The 14,815-nt window shown below is 52.4% G+C and overlaps 6 protein-coding genes across 6 annotated transcripts; 3 read left to right on the forward strand and 3 right to left on the reverse strand.

The window, feature by feature from the left end:
- Nucleotides 1-363: 363 nt before the first annotated feature.
- Nucleotides 364-2,170, forward strand: BO87DRAFT_372362 (epoxide hydrolase family protein). Its single transcript, XM_025622265.1, has 8 exons — nucleotides 364-742; nucleotides 795-928; nucleotides 986-1,258; nucleotides 1,308-1,316; nucleotides 1,364-1,553; nucleotides 1,611-1,731; nucleotides 1,791-1,955; nucleotides 2,010-2,170. Exons 1-8 carry the CDS (start codon nucleotides 522-524, stop codon nucleotides 2,091-2,093), a joined length of 1,197 nt encoding a protein of 398 aa, XP_025484643.1. The 5' UTR covers nucleotides 364-521; the 3' UTR covers nucleotides 2,094-2,170.
- A 179-nt stretch (nucleotides 2,171-2,349) lies between these two features.
- BO87DRAFT_372363 (putative oxidative stress response protein Oxr1) lies at nucleotides 2,350-3,951 on the forward strand. Its single transcript, XM_025622266.1, has 2 exons — nucleotides 2,350-3,457; nucleotides 3,528-3,951. Exons 1-2 carry the CDS (start codon nucleotides 2,511-2,513, stop codon nucleotides 3,670-3,672), a joined length of 1,092 nt encoding a protein of 363 aa, XP_025484644.1. The 5' UTR covers nucleotides 2,350-2,510; the 3' UTR covers nucleotides 3,673-3,951.
- A 10-nt stretch (nucleotides 3,952-3,961) lies between these two features.
- On the reverse strand, nucleotides 3,962-7,059 carry BO87DRAFT_455000 (uncharacterized protein). The gene is made up of 3 exons (XM_025628609.1): nucleotides 6,800-7,059; nucleotides 5,058-6,619; nucleotides 3,962-5,005 (listed from the first exon to the last, which is right to left on the reverse strand). The coding sequence occupies exons 1-3, from the start codon at nucleotides 6,816-6,818 to the stop codon at nucleotides 4,187-4,189; spliced, it is 2,400 nt and encodes a 799-aa protein (XP_025484645.1). The 5' UTR covers nucleotides 6,819-7,059; the 3' UTR covers nucleotides 3,962-4,186.
- Nucleotides 7,060-7,239: 180 nt separating this feature from the next.
- Nucleotides 7,240-8,708, reverse strand: trm10 (tRNA (guanine(9)-N(1))-methyltransferase). The gene has a single exon (XM_025622267.1). It carries the CDS (start codon nucleotides 8,578-8,580, stop codon nucleotides 7,318-7,320), a length of 1,263 nt encoding a protein of 420 aa, XP_025484646.1. The 5' UTR covers nucleotides 8,581-8,708; the 3' UTR covers nucleotides 7,240-7,317.
- Nucleotides 8,709-8,877: 169 nt separating this feature from the next.
- Nucleotides 8,878-9,860, forward strand: BO87DRAFT_372366 (putative NADH-ubiquinone oxidoreductase subunit GRIM-19). Its single transcript, XM_025622268.1, has 4 exons — nucleotides 8,878-9,000; nucleotides 9,118-9,224; nucleotides 9,311-9,463; nucleotides 9,541-9,860. The coding sequence occupies exons 1-4, from the start codon at nucleotides 8,950-8,952 to the stop codon at nucleotides 9,587-9,589; spliced, it is 360 nt and encodes a 119-aa protein (XP_025484647.1). The 5' UTR covers nucleotides 8,878-8,949; the 3' UTR covers nucleotides 9,590-9,860.
- Nucleotides 9,819-14,481, reverse strand: BO87DRAFT_78144 (karyopherin MSN5). The gene is made up of 11 exons (XM_025629558.1): nucleotides 13,496-14,481; nucleotides 13,241-13,429; nucleotides 12,712-13,183; nucleotides 12,538-12,662; nucleotides 12,418-12,489; nucleotides 12,132-12,356; nucleotides 11,978-12,081; nucleotides 11,671-11,929; nucleotides 11,479-11,621; nucleotides 10,832-11,430; nucleotides 9,819-10,780 (listed from the first exon to the last, which is right to left on the reverse strand). Exons 1-11 carry the CDS (start codon nucleotides 14,321-14,323, stop codon nucleotides 10,104-10,106), a joined length of 3,693 nt encoding a protein of 1,230 aa, XP_025484648.1. The 5' UTR covers nucleotides 14,324-14,481; the 3' UTR covers nucleotides 9,819-10,103.
- Between the last annotated feature and the right edge of the window lie 334 nt (nucleotides 14,482-14,815).

Raw genomic sequence — 14,815 nt, forward strand, 5'->3', positions numbered from 1 at the left:
CAATCAACTGCGATTCCTTCTCTACCTGCGCATGATGATGGCCGTATACATGCATGTCGATCTGCTGGCCTCGTTAAAATTACTTAGATCCCCAAATACTTGTAGGTAGTCCTTATTCTCCAAACCTTTCGTGGAAAATCATAGTCTCGAATAAATAGAGGACGGGAGAACTAAGCTACTTCAATGAGTGATAGCTGCACCCATCCGCATCAGGTGAGAGGTAGTGGTATATGCTGACTCCTATAATGACAGATGATTGGTGCAATGCCAAGAGGGCTTGCAGAAATGTTGATAAGCATGCTAGGTCTGTCCAATCTTTGCGCTGTCGTATCTGCGTGATGCTCACTGGAGGAGCAATAATTAGTAGCAGTGAAGGTGAGCCTCGGACCAGCCGTGACCCCGCCCATAATCTAATATTGCTTATCATTCAATACATTTTCTGGGTAACCCCTCATTTCTCACCACTTCTCTCTTTCATCTCCGTTTCTTCTGTTCATATATCCCCTTAGCTACGACTCATCATGTCCGCTCCGTTCGCCAAGTTTCCCTCGTCGGCGAGCATTTCGCCGAATCCCTTCACTGTCTCCATTCCGGATGAACAGTTGAATGACCTGAAGACCCTCATCCGACTGTCCAAGATTGCTCCTCCCACCTATGAGAGCCTGCAATCGGATGGCCGATTTGGCATCACTTCCGAATGGCTGACATCTATGCGAGAGAAATGGCTCTCGGAGTTTGACTGGTTCGTCTGCCTGTCTGGACCATCGATGTGCAATGCTGACAGGCCAATGTAGGCGACCGTTTGAAGCTCGATTGAACTCTTTCCCTCAGTTTACTACGGAGATCGAAGGTCTCACGATTCATTTTGCTGCTTTATTCTCACCGAGAGAGGATGCTGTGCCTATCGCGTTGCTCCATGGTTGGCCTGGTAAGTATATACTTCGCCTCGCTTACGGTATGTTCAACAGGTCTAATGAGTCTACAGGCAGCTTCGTTGAGTTCTACCCAATCCTGCAGCTATTCCGGGAGGAGTACACCCCTGAGACTCTTCCATTCCATCTGATTGTTCCGTCCCTTCCTGGGTATACTTTTTCATCTGGTCCCCCGCTGGACAAGGACTTCGGCTTGATGGACAACGCCCGGGTCGTAGACCAGTTGATGAAGGACCTCGGGTTCGGAAGTGGTTATATTATTCAAGGTGGCGATATTGGTAGCTTTGTTGGACGACTATTAGGCGTGAGTTTCGACGCCTGCAAAGGTTAGTGCTGCTTCGCCATCGAATATGCTGCCATGCTAACTTCCACCAGCGGTTCATTGTAAGTGCACCGCCCTCATATATGTTTACAAGACACCAACAGTATAGTGAACCTGTGCGCAATGAGAGCTCCCCCTGACGGCCCGTCAATTGAGAGCTTGTCCGCAGCGGAGAAGGAGGGAATCGCGCGAATGGAGAAGTTCATGACCGATGGCTTAGCTTATGCCATGGAGCACAGTACTCGGCCCAGTACTATTGGCCACGTGCTGTCCAGCAGTCCGATCGCATTACTTGCATGGTGGGTTTGCTTTTTTCGGACAAATATATGTTAAAGATTCTGGCTGACTGCATCCAGGATTGGTGAGAAATATCTCCAATGGGTGGATAAACCCCTCCCTTCTGAGACCATCCTCGAGATGGTCAGCCTGTATTGGCTGACGGAGAGTTTTCCGCGGGCAATCCATACCTACCGTGAGGTATGTATGAAGAATGTAACCGAGTAGTAGTATTAGTATTTGGCGTGCTGACAGTGTAGACTACCCCAACTGCCTCCGCTCCCAATAGAGCGACGATGCTGCAGAAGGAATTATATATTCACAAGCCGTTTGGGTTCTCCTTCTTCCCCAAGGACCTTTGTCCTGTGCCTCGGAGCTGGATTGCTACAACGGGAAATCTAGTATTCTTCCGGGATCATGCAGAGGTAGGTTAACCCCAGTATAAATTCGTGCGTTGAAAATCTGACATTGATCGACAGGGAGGACACTTTGCCGCATTGGAGCGTCCACGCGAGCTGAAGGCCGACCTGACAGCATTTGTCGAGCAGGTGTGGCAGAAATAGGAATACAGTAGTTTAGTAACTAGCAGATAGTTGTAAATTGTTGATTCACCAATCGTATTCTAACTACACAAATGTTGACAATTGGCATGTGCCGTGCCATGCACAAGCACGACTAATTACCAAAAGTAGGCAGGAGGAAACCTCCGCATAGAAGCTCTCCCGCCGATCCGCAAAGCGTGACGAACATTAATTAATTAATTAACTAATCTCCTCCCTTCTGCATCTCCCCGTCCCATCGTCTTATCTCCCTCTAACTCTCCACCACATCATCCTCTCCTCCCCTCTCATCCATCTCAATTGCATGATCTCCCCCCTATCCCCATTATTAATCTCCCCCCTTCCCTCCCATCCTAACTAATCAATCCCCCAAACCAAAAACCCACGGTCATCGCCCGCACAGCAGCAGCAGCAGCACGCATGTCGTCCTCCAGCTCGAGATCTGAATCTCGACCACCCCCCACAACCAGCAGCACCAGCACCAACGCAACTACCCCCTCCTCCATCCAACAATCCGCCGCCTCCTACTTCTCCTACCCAGTAACCCACGTCGTCTCCGGTCTCTATCGCCGCCTCACCGACCCCCCCTCCACCAACACCAACAACAACATGCGCCGCAAAACCACCACCAATGACCCCTCCAACCCCGTCTTCACCCCCATCCGCACCGCCTCCCCCTTCCAACCACCCCCTCTAACCCCCCTCACGCTCTCCGACCCCTCTCCGCTCCTCACCCGCTCCCTCGCCGAAGAAATCCGCCTTCTAGTCCCCCCGCGCCTCCAACTCTGCAACACCTGGCACCTAGCCTACAGTCTCGACCGCGACGGCGCCTCCCTCTCCACCCTATACGACAATTGCCGCGACATCGCCTCCACCCGTAGCCCCCGCGCCGGCTACGTCCTCGTCATCAGGGATGCGTCCCCGTCCTCGAACGCCGTCTTCGGCGCCTACATGACTGACCCCCCGCACCCGGACTCGCATTACTACGGCACCGGGGAGTGTTTCCTCTGGAGGGCGAGCGTGTTACCTCCTGCTACGGCTATGTTGAGCAATTTCACTAATGGGGATACCGCTGGTGAAGAAGGAAGTGGGGTACAGGCCGAAGTGCTCGAGAAAGCTGGATTACCGCTGCCTCCGAGCGCGGACACAACGAACGCGGGACGGTCGACGACGCTGCGTCGGGCGGAGGGGGAGATGTGGCTTTCTCCTACTTCTGCCTCTGGAGCTGCTGGAAATGGTGGTGCAAGTAGTGGAAGGACGAGTGGGACTGTCACGCCTGAGCAGATTCGCTTCAAGGCGTTTCCGTATTCCGGGGTTAATGATTATATGATGTTTTGTGAGACGGGGTTTTTGAGTTTGGGTGGGGGGTATGTTAATTCTATCCTTTTTCTTGTGCTGTGTCTATGGTGATTGTGATGATGATGCTAATGGGTGTAGTGACGGACATTATGGTTTATGGGTTGACTCGAGTCTGGAAAAGGGAGTTAGTGCGTCGTGCCAGACTTTCGGGAATGAGCCGCTCTCGGATGAGGGCGTCAAGTTTGATATTATTGATGTGGAGGTGTGGTATGTTGGGTCTTGAGTGGGGAAGTACTGCTTGCTATATTGCCAATGTTAATTTGGCTGTAATGGATTGAGTGAGTGGGATGCGTGACTATCATCTGCTGGCAGAATGGTCCATAATCATGGGTTGGTTGGATGGTGGTGGTGTTTTGGGACTGGATGTGCAATTGCTGGCTTGATTTGCCTACGTTGAGCTAGCTACTAGGGGGTTGAGGCAGCGCCGCAACAGGTACGGGCTACCTGTCGACGATAAGCGCAACTATATACTACGTGGCCGTCGGCCCAGAATGTCATCCATCAACCATCATGCAACGTCAGTCATAATTCGTAGTCGTATTATCAGCTACTAATAAGGGTACAAATATCAATGCTTAATTCCGCAGTGCAACCGTTCGCCATCCGTTCATATCACCGTGAAAAGACATTAAACCGTTTCACAAAATATCAGAGTGGAAGAAGAAAATAGAAAAGTATGAGAAACCGAAACATCAAGAGGGTATGCAGCGGCGCAAAAGAACATGAAAAGCCACTCATCAGTAAGGCGAGTTGACAATCTCGTCCCTGCCTAACCGGCTGCCCCATTGGGTTCGGCGACGGGGAGTGACCGGGGGTCCGGCGATACTCTCGCGAGTGGGCTTCATCAAACTCCTCTTGGCAACCATGTTGACTTCGTTGGGCAGGGCCACAATGACGTTCTTGTCCGAACCGAATCGGAAGTTGTCCGCCATGACGTCCTCGCCGTAACGCTTGATGGTGTAGGGGTCCTTGCGTCCGGCAACGACCTTCTTCAAGCTCCAGGTAATGATGAAAGGACCAGTGGCAGTGACAATCGATGTCTCCTGGCTGTCGACACCGGTGTTGAAACGCGCCTGGGTGAAGCTGATAGGCTTCTTCGTCTCGTGCTGGAACTGGGCCACATGGGCAGGCTGCAGACCCAGGCGACGAGGCTGGGGCTTGGAGTCCTTGGCGAAGGAGCGCTCGAAGCCAAGCTTGCCCTCGTTCTTGCCCTCCTTCTGCAGTGAGTCGATGAGAAGGAGGTATGTCCGGCAGGTTGCGAGCACCCAGCGGCCGTCCGCAGACACATCCAGACCGATGATCGGCTCTCCCAGAGCAGGAATATGCGTCTTGGCGTTGATTCCAAGACGGTCAAACATCCGAATATCACCCTTGTTGGAAGCCACAGCAAGGTATCCCTTCTCAGTAGTAGCCACCGAAGAGAAGTCGTTCTTGCTGGCATACTGCTTCAGGTCGGTGTCCACCAACTTGTTTCCGTCGACACGAGGGTCGATGCGGTAGAGGGCATTCTTAGAAGCACCAACGAAGGTCTGTGCAGCGGTCATTTGAGAGAATTTCTAGGCAAGTCAGCAGATATTTCACATAAAACCAGATAAAGAGGTTACTCACAGTCTCAGGAGCAAAGGTAGTGACCGGAATGTCATCGTGGACCTTCCACTCATCCACAATCTTACCATACTCCAGGTCCATCCGGTAAAGCGAGTTCGGATCGTCACCGTTCTGGAGGATCATGTTGGTGTCTTCGGCGTGCAACATGACCTTCTTGGGGCTGAAGAGCTTGCCCCTGGGAGTCTCAACCTTGGAGATGTTGGTAGAGAACTCGAGGTTGTTGTCGGGAGTGTGTTTGAAGACGCCAATCTTGGAACCACGAACGACAAAGGAGCGGTCATGCTTGTAACCGACAGCAAGTTGAGAGTTGACGTTTCCATCGTCATCCCGCGTAACGACATCATCTTGCTCCTCGTCAGAATCGTAGTGTTCGCTGCGTTGACCGTCGTAGTGGTCTTCCTCCTCACTCTCCTCTTCTTCCTCCTCTTCAGCCTCGGCTTCGCGTTCCTCGGCATCCTCCATTGTGAGATCCTGGAAGGCATCCAGCACGTACTCCCGTTCTTGTTCCTTGACCTTCGTCCACTTCATCTCATTCAGCTGTTCCCACAGAGCCTGCATGAGACCCTCCTGGAACCTCTCCTCAGTCTCCTGGTCCTTGAAGCGCAAGAGCCAGGAGTAAGCCGAACCATCTTCACCGTAGGCATTGAAGATAAAAGACAGATATTCGAAATTGAAAACGGGGTTGATGTCCGCAACGACAGCCTGTCCAAGCCACTCCTTATCTTCTCCGCTGATCTGGAGCCAGTACGTCCAGTCACCAACCTCAGAAACCGTCGCAGTCACGCTGGCCGCCTGCAAAACGAACGTTCCGCTCACAAAATCGAACAGGTGCAGCTCGGCCTTCTCCTGGGCGAGGATCTCTCTAGCTTCAGGCTGTGCTGCAGAAGGGGGAGCAACCGTGGCTTCCTCCGAGGCTGCGGGCTTGATTTGTCCCTTGGACCGCGAGTATTCGACGTCCTTCACCATGGCGGCGGTCGACTCTCCAGATGTCAGCGACCGAGCAGGAGACCGTGCTGAAGAAGAGATAGGGCTTGCAGACGGGATAGGCCTCTCCTCCTGGAAAGAGAACTCTTGCAGATCTTCGCGGCTCACGTTCTGGGAGCTCCGGCGGTATGCGCGCTCGTACTGGCACTGCAGAGCGGCTAGCTCGAAGGTGGAAACCTTATCCGAAGGTACGGAGGGGTCGCAGACAAACTCGAAGAGGTCGCCAACGTCGCCACTCAGGTCTCTCCAGGCCAAGATCTTTGCTCCTCCGTCGCGCACCTCGGAGCGGAAGTGCAACGCCTGATCGAGCAGGAAGACCTTTTCGTCCTTGTCGAGGCTGTCACTGCCGCCTTGTTCGTCGTCCTCTTCCCCGAGCTCCTCCTCGCCTTCCTCGTAGGCGCGCTGGATAACAAGCTGGTACTGAAATTCCTGACCGGTGCGTCTGATGGAGGCGGCGGCGTCCTTGAAGATGAGCTCCGAGTAACCCTTGGGCGACAGAGGGCGAACGAGGTAGAGTTGTCCCTGAGGGATCTCGATAATAGATTCCTTGGAAGAGTCTCCGAAGAGGTACTTGCTCACTGCACAAGTCCCGAGAGGATACGTCAGTATGAGAGGGGACCAATAAGTGATGAAGGTAGGATGGGAGGAAGCAGGGGAAGAGGATGAGGGGAGGAGGGGCAGATGGCGGGGTAGCAAAGCCAAAAGTAAAGGCAGAGCTGCCCTCGAGGTAAAGACATCCGGGAATGGAAGGGACTTACCGTTGCGGAGCACAAACATGGCTGGAGCTGCTTTGCTGCTCAGCAACAGCAACCTTGTTTACTGAACTTTGAGATAAGGTGGGTTGCTAGGGACAGGGATTGAGGCAGGTAACCAGACAACAGAGGGGACGGAAAGTAAACAGGAAAGGATGAGCCTTGGTCTGGGGGCAGTGTGAAGAAGGCCAGGGCCCAGACAGCAAACAGAGCAAAGAGCAGGCGAGTCTCTGTGGAGCTTCTGGAAGGAAGAAACGAAAAAAAAGATGGAACGGCGAAGTTGTTGTTGTTTTGGTTGCCGTCATCCATCGCTCGGTGGCAACCATGTGGCGCAGCACATGTGGCGGTGTAATTATGTCATCTCACTACACCACTTACAACAGTACAAATCTAGAAAGAACTATGAAGCATCACTTCCTGCTAGTTATTGGAAGAAATGTAGATTGGCCAGCCACTTATCGAGTAGACAACCTCATGGCAGCTTATAACGCTGCATATATACACTTTACTTAGCACTGCACCCCTCACTTGCCCTCCGCAGGCACCTCTGCCATAGCCTCATCAGGCTCCTCTGCAGCCTGCTGGGCCTGCTCAACCGCCTCATCAGTAACCTCCTGAGCCTGCTCCAACGCCTCCTCTTCCTCCTCCTCTGCATTATCCTCCTCGTGCTGAGATCCCTCCGCCTCAGCCCCCGACTCCTTTAACTTCCCACCCTTCCGCTGCGGGATAACAGCCAAGAACGCCTTCCCCCAATCCCCCAGCTCCAACCACTTGAGCATGATCTCCACGACATGATTCGTAGCCAGCACCTGTCTGGACGCCATCTGGATATAATCCCCAATAGGCAGCTTAGCCGTCTTGATCCCCTTCTCCACAGCCTGCTTGTAACAAATCCCCTTGTGCCGGTTCTTATCCACCAACCCGCCGACAATATACGTACTGAACGGCTTCAACTCCGTCAACGTATGGGGACTGTCACTGCTCAGATAAACCACCTCCCCCTCCTCAGCCTTCATATCCGTCTTATCAGCAAACACCCCCTCCATCTTACCCCCGTCAGGAACAACCATCCACTCCTTCGCCTTCTCCGCCACCTCGGCAAAATCATCCGGCAGGATCCTAACCCCCTTCCAGTTCAAGTAATGCTTATTCAACTTCGTATCAAACCGCTCCTTCAACTTCTTATTGAACGACGAAAACACCAGATGCGACCGATACACCGACCGACTGTTATCCGAGTACGACCGCGTGATCTGCGATCCCAGTGAAATCCGCTCCTTCTCCAACATCAACTCGTCGTATCCGCAGTCAATCACCAATGTAAGCGGAAGCAGCGTCGACTTGCGGAAGCGCTCCTGAGTCCGTTCGTATTGCTTCTTCAGTTCGGCTTCCGTACCATCCAGCCGCGCCTGTTCGAACGCTGCGCGGCGGCGCTCTTTGCGCGCCTGAGCGGTTTTCTTGCGCTTTGCGAGTCGCAGATCGCGCTGCTGGTCCCATTGTTCGCGGCGGCGTTGGCGCTTCATCTCGCGCTTGGAGATCTTGGGCGCTCCATCTTCGGTGGCGGGGACTGTAGTGCTGTCGGCGGCGGCGGCGCCGTGGGTAGTAGTAGTATCATTCTCGGCTGTGATGGGAGGTTGCTCATTGTCGCCATTGTCCGTTCCAGCCGTAGCAGCCGTAGGGACATTATCAGCAACCTGCAGCGCACCGGTCATTCTGGGTTCAGAATCCTGAGACTCGTCGTGATCAAGCTTAGGAAGCTTTCTAGGCCGATCGTTGTCTTCCTCCATAACGTAGTTGAAATCCTCAATTAGCAATAATTCTTTCTCTCCCCTGTCACAACAAATCAAATAAATAATCCCTTACAGAGACAGAAAAAAAGTAATAAAGAAAGTGAACAGACAATCACCAACAGGTACCAAAATCAGTTGAAGCACCCACCCAGCGGCTATCCAGCTGAAGATCACCCAAAATGCGCCCCCCACCAATCAAAACCCCCTCAGCGCTCATTACCAAACCATGCATGTATCACGTGACACAACATCCCAAGTTCCCATCCGCAACCGCATCATGTCTCCCAGCACCACCCTCAATTGAAAGGCTGCGGCAAACCCCTCCCCTCCTCTTGTCTCGCCAGTCCTTTTTCCTCCTCAGTCACCATGCCTCAGGATATGCCCCCGCAGGGGGGCTACTTGCCCGTGCAGTACAAGGTGCGTTGAACCACACACGAAACGAACCGTCCGATTAATCCGATCCAACGACGAGCAACCACACACCCTACATTCAAACGAACGAGCAAGCAGGCCAATGGCTAATTAATTGTATAGCGCAACATCCCTGCCCGTGGCTTCCGCCCCATCTACTACCTGATCGGTATGCACCTGATCATGGGCTACGGATACTACAAGCTCTTCTACGGTGTCCGTGAACAATAGTACGTTACGTCCATGCCTGCCCTCTCCCCCGAATAACCGGCAAAGGAAGAATGAATGGAAATTGACAAATGTGGGAATGAAATAGCGAACTTGCCCGTGAGAAGATGTGGGGCCGTATACACATCATGCCTCTTCTCCAGGCCGAGGAGGACCGTGACCAGGCTCGTCGCTACTTCGCCGACAAGGCTCGTGAGAAGGAGCTCCTTGGTACGGATGCCAAGATCTACAACTCGGACCGGTACGTTTTTTTATATTCATATTGGGGTGATGTCAATTGGGCAAGGGAGATGCTAATCATGATTCATTTGAATACAGCTTCGTCCGCCCTACCTTCACTTATACCCCCAGCAAGGTCACTCAATAAGCGCTTGGAAGATTATAAAATTTTGCGTGCGTTCGATTATGTTGTCTTCTGTTTGCCCGGGTCGTTCCCTTTTTGGGACGGCGAGCGTCTTGCGCATGATCTGATTGGGGGGTTCACGTGCAGGCAAATGATGGGTTCGGAGTATTCAGTTATGGGCGTGTAGGCTGCGGTTCCGTGAGAATCAACAGGTGCACCGGGATAGTCAAGATGAGCTACTATTGTATGTTGTAGATATACCAAACCAAAGAGACCGGCCAGTTCCGCAATGCGTTTTCAGTGTTTTGTATTCTTTTTTTTTCTTGCCAATTGGCGTCTATCAACCGCTGCTACATTAGACTATGCTGCGTCGCTGCCATGACATCCGGGGAGGCGTCTATGTGCTTATATATGTGAGAAAAGTCAAAACCGCAAAAGGTGGCTGTGATGTCGGAGAAGGCTTGAAACCAAAGCCACCATACTATACAAGGGAGGACCTGGGTATGAGCGGCCGCCGCACCGAATCTAGGGGGAGATTTTAACCGAACAAGTCCGCGACACCGGCAAGGTCCGGGCCATCGTTGATATCGACCTTGTGATTCTGTTGGCCCTCCATCTCACCGGTACTCATGTACCGTTCCTGTAGCGCACTCCTAGCCTTTCGACGTTCTTCACGAGAGCCAAGAATTTTACCCTGCTCGGCGATACTCACACCTCTCAGGCCTTCCAGAAGATCCAAAATCAGCGCACGCTGCTGTCGCGCCGCGGAGGAACGTATGAGAGCAGCCTCTGCGTTGGCAACCCGTTGTTCGTCCAAGCCCGGAAGGCTGAGCATCACGGCCCGCGGGGTGGGGCTGGACGATCCATACAGAATCCAGATGGAAGCGATGAGCTGGGCAAGGTCTTTCTGCATGTCAACAAAGTAAGGTTCGTGCACAGATGTGATGCAGGCCTTGAGCACCTCGGAAGAGATAAACTCGCGGATCGTTACGGTTGTTGCTGTATCATTGGGGGGCGCAAAGTCTTGAAGGATGGAGCGAATGACGCGAGTGATGATGCTGCAGCACCGGGTATCGCGCATACGGAGGGCATGGGTGCAAAAGAGCATCACGGGCTCGAAGATCTCAGGAGAAGAGAGGACAAAATGCCGGATGGAGTCAGAGAGCGCCGGTGCCTCCTGTGGGACACTGGGATCTACGGGCTCGTCGTCGGGATCTGAAACAGAGAGTTAGCACAGTATAGAAAGCACAATGTCACTCAACTTACCCCCTCTCTGCGGGTCCAATAGGCTTGCCACGAAGATCACCGCAGAGTATGTCAGCTGCCGTAGGATACTTTCGGATTTCATTTCATCGGTCAGATCCCCTTCCCCAAGGCCTTCCTTCTGACGTTCAATGGCGTCCCACTCGGATGTCACTTTCTTATCGATATTTGTGAAAAGAGTGGAGAGCATTGGAGGCAGGAACTGGGCCCGGAAGCGGACAGGGCAGTCATCAATCAAACACCTTGAGATGTTAAGAAGGACGGAGAACTGATGGGAGGAAAGATGGGCGGAGTCCTTGAACAGCGCCTGGGCAAGGGGGCCGGGAAGTTCTGCGAACCCATAGAAATGCTCTCGCAGCCTGCTCATGCTGAACAACATGGAGTAGCAGGATTCTCTAACTGCCCGAATCTTGCCTCTTACTGAGGACGCAAATCCCTCGAGAGAGGCTTTCGAGGCCGTGATCTTGGCATAAAATTCATCCCGGCTTCCAGTGGAAATTCCAGCTTGCCAAAATCTATCGGTCAGGATACGCTCGACCACACCGCGCATGTTATGAGGCAAGCCACCCCAGTTCTCTGGGTTGTGGAAGGCATGCGCGTTGCTGTGTGAGGTTAGCCAGATATACAGGGCTGATGGACAGATGGCTTACCTGACAAGCTGCAGTAGCGTTGGCAGAATTGTCGGAATAATGTCATGCCAGATATTGCAGGCCAATTCGTACGCCTGATCTGTTTTCTTAAGTTTGTCCGAGGAAACGGCCAACATAGTCTTGGTGCCTCTCAAAGGCAATTGCTATCCCGAAATTAGCACGTGTTGGTGATGACTAGGGAGTTAATATTACCTGGAACTTTCTGGTCATCTCTTCCTGGATTAGCTTGCCCTCACTATCCAAAGGCACGGATGACCAGTCCTCGAGCTTGGGCGCGTGTCGTGCTTGCATGTATGGACCAACACTCTGCAATCCGAGCATAACGCAGAAGCCTTCAAAGGTCGAGCTCATATTACGAAACTCCTCTTCCTGCCAAGCATTTTTTATGGGTTCCACAAAAGACACCAGGCGGGACTGGCGGAGATACGGTTCGACGTTGTTTGCACGTTGCCTGCAAGGTCAGCACTAGGGCGCTAGATCTGATGTTGTTGAGCCATACATGATGATGAGCAGGATCGATGTGAGCTCCATTTGGAGCTTGTCATCTACCCGGTTGGCCATACTGATCTCCTTGATCTTAGGCTCGAGTATGTCGTAGAAGGTCTGTGGACAGAACAATTAGCAGTGCTTGGAGCCATGGTGGTCTAACTTACAGCAAAGTAGTCTGCATAACGCATAGCCAACCTCCGGAGTTCATGGCTGGTCAAGCCGTGGAGTTCCTTGACGGACTCGGAGTACACTGGGTATTCCGGCTGGTCAGGTAGACGCGTCATGAGAATATACTCTAGGGCCTTGAGTGCAAAGCTCGGGGTCTTATCCAGAGCTTTGGATGAAATATCGACAACAAGCTTGATGACCCGCTGCTTAAGGATAGGATCCTGTAGGGTAACATGAGTTGGTTATATTGAAACATAATATTCGAGGGCAAGTCAGTCGAACCTCAAAGTTCCGCTGCATCAGCTTGAAAGCCCATGCCTCTAGCATCTGTTCTAGTTCGCTCCGCTTTTGTTCCTACAGTTATGTTAGCTGAATAACGGTGATTGGAGTCGTGTCTCGTACGTCTTGCTGGGGCATCCGTCCATGTGCAGACACCCATTTATTGTATCCCTTCAGTGTTGCCTCAACGACTGCGAACTGCGTGTCGGCACGCATCAGGGGCATTGAGTTCTTCGAAAACGACTTGACTGATGCAGGGTTTAGCTAACAGTTCAAACCCAGGCAAGATATACATACCGCTGAAAGGCTCCACTCCGGCGTAGAGATTGTCTAGGTTAGAGTCAACTTCCGATAAGATATGAAGAATGGCTTCCTGTGGTCTCTTTTGTACGATGCTTTCGATGATAGACGAGCAGTAGCGCCGGTAATTACCAACGAATGCATGTCTTTCGGGGATAGTGTCAATATCCTCGTTGAGGAAAACAACCGTAGCATTCTCCGAGTCGGACGGGAATGACTCCCAACGAATTAATCTTTCGGTGCAAATACTCAGTAGGGAAGGCACGAGGCCAGTAACCAAGTCTGTATTTCCGATCCTCTCCGATGCGATTAACTTAGACCACACATGAAGAACGGGAATCGAAACAGTAAGACTTTGATTCTGAATAACGCTGACGGTGAGGTGGAAAAAGAACGGAAGGTTAAGGCCCTGTACGCTTTCCAGGGCAAATGACTTTTCCTCAAGGAAACCCGCAATATATGATATCATCTATTCATGTGCGTTAGTGTGCGCCTCCCCGTCAAGTGCGGTTTTTTCTTTTCATACCTCAGACACTTTCTTACATATGGTGTATCGTAGGTCGTCGACGTCGTCAGGCCCAACGATGGACCATTCGTAGAGTTTCTGCAGCACATTCAAGGACTCCGTTTCGTACATGACGTGGACAAGTGGTTGGAAACCCTCGATGTCGACATTGGAACGACTATATAAGGCATGCAGGGCTTCAACCGCGGCCTAGATTGGTTAACATCAGTATGACATGCTCCTCGCACGACCACCACAGGTTGGGTGGAGACTTACCATCAATACATATTCGTCATCACAAGTGAATGCCCTCGCAATTGAAGGAACGCAATTGGCAGAGAGAATTGCCTTGGGAATTGACCATGCAAGGACGGACTTGAGAGTCGCGAGAGCTTTAAGGGCTGAGTCTTTCGCTTGCTTCGAGTTTTGGATGTTCCCGATACAATCGGCCAGGAACCCACAGATGCGGGCAAGCCAACCTTCCGGGCCACAGCGCAGGTCAATACTGTCCTTCTTTGGGTGAATCTCCTCGAAGACAGACAGGGGAGTGCAGATCTCCACCAGAGCCCGATTGAGATCCGTGCCGCGCAGGGAAGAAACGGTGTCTTCGCGGTAGAAGATGTCTTCGGACAGGGTTTCCAGAATCGACAGGACTAAGTCCTTGTGAACAAGACTAGCATTCCAGAACTGAACGAGCGTAGCGTCCATGTCGTTCCAGTCCAAGCCCCAGCTCCGTTTGGCGACTTCGGCCCATAATTGGGTGATTTTGTTGCGGATATACGGGGGATCTTCTGGCCGTACCGATTCGGCCAGCTTGAGGACCAGACCCCTAAGTGCATCGATCTGTTCTGATGCCTCAAAGGAGGTGTGACGCAAGACGTGATCTAGCAAACCCAAGCCGAAGTAGCGAACCAAGGGGTTGCTCTGTTCGGGGGAAGCGAGCAGGAAACCATTACGAGCAGCAGATTTGCTTTCTTTCTGGGCCTCCACAAAGGTCAAGGCCTCCCTGCGTAGTTCATTTGTCGAGGAGGGGCTATGGATGAGCTCAAGGGCACGGATGATGTCGGCCATGCGGCCCTCCGATAGATCTGCCTCGGCCGCCATGGATAGGATCTGACGGGACTAGTGCCGCCAGGGGACGAGTGAAGGATAAGTATAGCGGAATGGGTTTAATTCAAGACTTTTTGCAGTGGCAGCACCAATGCCGGCATGATCTAGGCCCTTGCAAAGCCTTGGTCACTCTTCCCGATGAGAGAGAGATCCGTCGTTGCGGGTCAGGTAGGACTGCGTTGGGCAAATAACAAACGCTGCCGCAATCAGCCTTCCAGAAAAGGTGGGCGACACACGGCAACCGCCTCCGAGGCAGTTGCGGCTCGGCGGTGCAGTGGTGTTCTGGAATGAATGGGGGATGCGGTTTCTGCCTAAAGAAAGGGTTTATAAGGAGGGGGGAACCACGGGGAAACTAGGAATGTTCCGAGTACGGAATTGAGGAATTGCTTCTCTCCTCTTGGAGCTTGTTGAGTTGAAGGGGAACGGGGGAACCCGAGTCTATCACGTCCGATAGTTGGACTGGGGGGGAGGGAAGAAGACTGCAAA

Source organism: Aspergillus neoniger (genome assembly GCF_003184625.1).
Source record: "Aspergillus neoniger CBS 115656 unplaced genomic scaffold BO87scaffold_2, whole genome shotgun sequence".
Lineage (NCBI taxonomy): Eukaryota > Fungi > Ascomycota > Eurotiomycetes > Eurotiales > Aspergillaceae > Aspergillus > Aspergillus neoniger.

What these genes read in the sequence shown, in the direction of transcription:
- BO87DRAFT_372362 (XM_025622265.1), top strand. Translation starts at nt 522, where the DNA reads ATGTCCGCTCCGTTCGCCAAGTTTCCCTCGTCGGCGAGCATTTCGCCG. An exon ending in TGGCTCTCGGAGTTTGACTG is followed by an intron (nt 743 to 794) that starts GTTCGTCTGCCT and finishes AGGCCAATGTAG; the next exon opens with GCGACCGTTTGAAGCTCGAT. An exon ending in CCGATCGCATTACTTGCATG is followed by an intron (nt 1,554 to 1,610) that starts GTGGGTTTGCTT and finishes GACTGCATCCAG; the next exon opens with GATTGGTGAGAAATATCTCC.
- BO87DRAFT_372363 (XM_025622266.1), top strand. Translation starts at nt 2,511, where the DNA reads ATGTCGTCCTCCAGCTCGAGATCTGAATCTCGACCACCCCCCACAACC. An exon ending in TTTTTGAGTTTGGGTGGGGG is followed by an intron (nt 3,458 to 3,527) that starts GTATGTTAATTC and finishes TAATGGGTGTAG; the next exon opens with TGACGGACATTATGGTTTAT.
- BO87DRAFT_455000 (XM_025628609.1), bottom strand. An exon ending in CTACCTTTGCTCCTGAGACT is followed by an intron (nt 5,006 to 5,057) that starts GTGAGTAACCTC and finishes TGACTTGCCTAG; the next exon opens with AAATTCTCTCAAATGACCGC.
- trm10 (XM_025622267.1), bottom strand. Translation starts at nt 8,580, where the DNA reads ATGGAGGAAGACAACGATCGGCCTAGAAAGCTTCCTAAGCTTGATCAC.
- BO87DRAFT_372366 (XM_025622268.1), top strand. Translation starts at nt 8,950, where the DNA reads ATGCCTCAGGATATGCCCCCGCAGGGGGGCTACTTGCCCGTGCAGTAC. An exon ending in ACTTGCCCGTGCAGTACAAG is followed by an intron (nt 9,001 to 9,117) that starts GTGCGTTGAACC and finishes TTAATTGTATAG; the next exon opens with CGCAACATCCCTGCCCGTGG. An exon ending in AAGATCTACAACTCGGACCG is followed by an intron (nt 9,464 to 9,540) that starts GTACGTTTTTTT and finishes ATTTGAATACAG; the next exon opens with CTTCGTCCGCCCTACCTTCA.
- BO87DRAFT_78144 (XM_025629558.1), bottom strand. Translation starts at nt 14,323, where the DNA reads ATGGCGGCCGAGGCAGATCTATCGGAGGGCCGCATGGCCGACATCATC. An exon ending in TGATGCAGCGGAACTTTGAG is followed by an intron (nt 12,357 to 12,417) that starts GTTCGACTGACT and finishes GTTACCCTACAG; the next exon opens with GATCCTATCCTTAAGCAGCG. An exon ending in ACGCTACTGCAGCTTGTCAG is followed by an intron (nt 11,431 to 11,478) that starts GTAAGCCATCTG and finishes AACCTCACACAG; the next exon opens with CAACGCGCATGCCTTCCACA.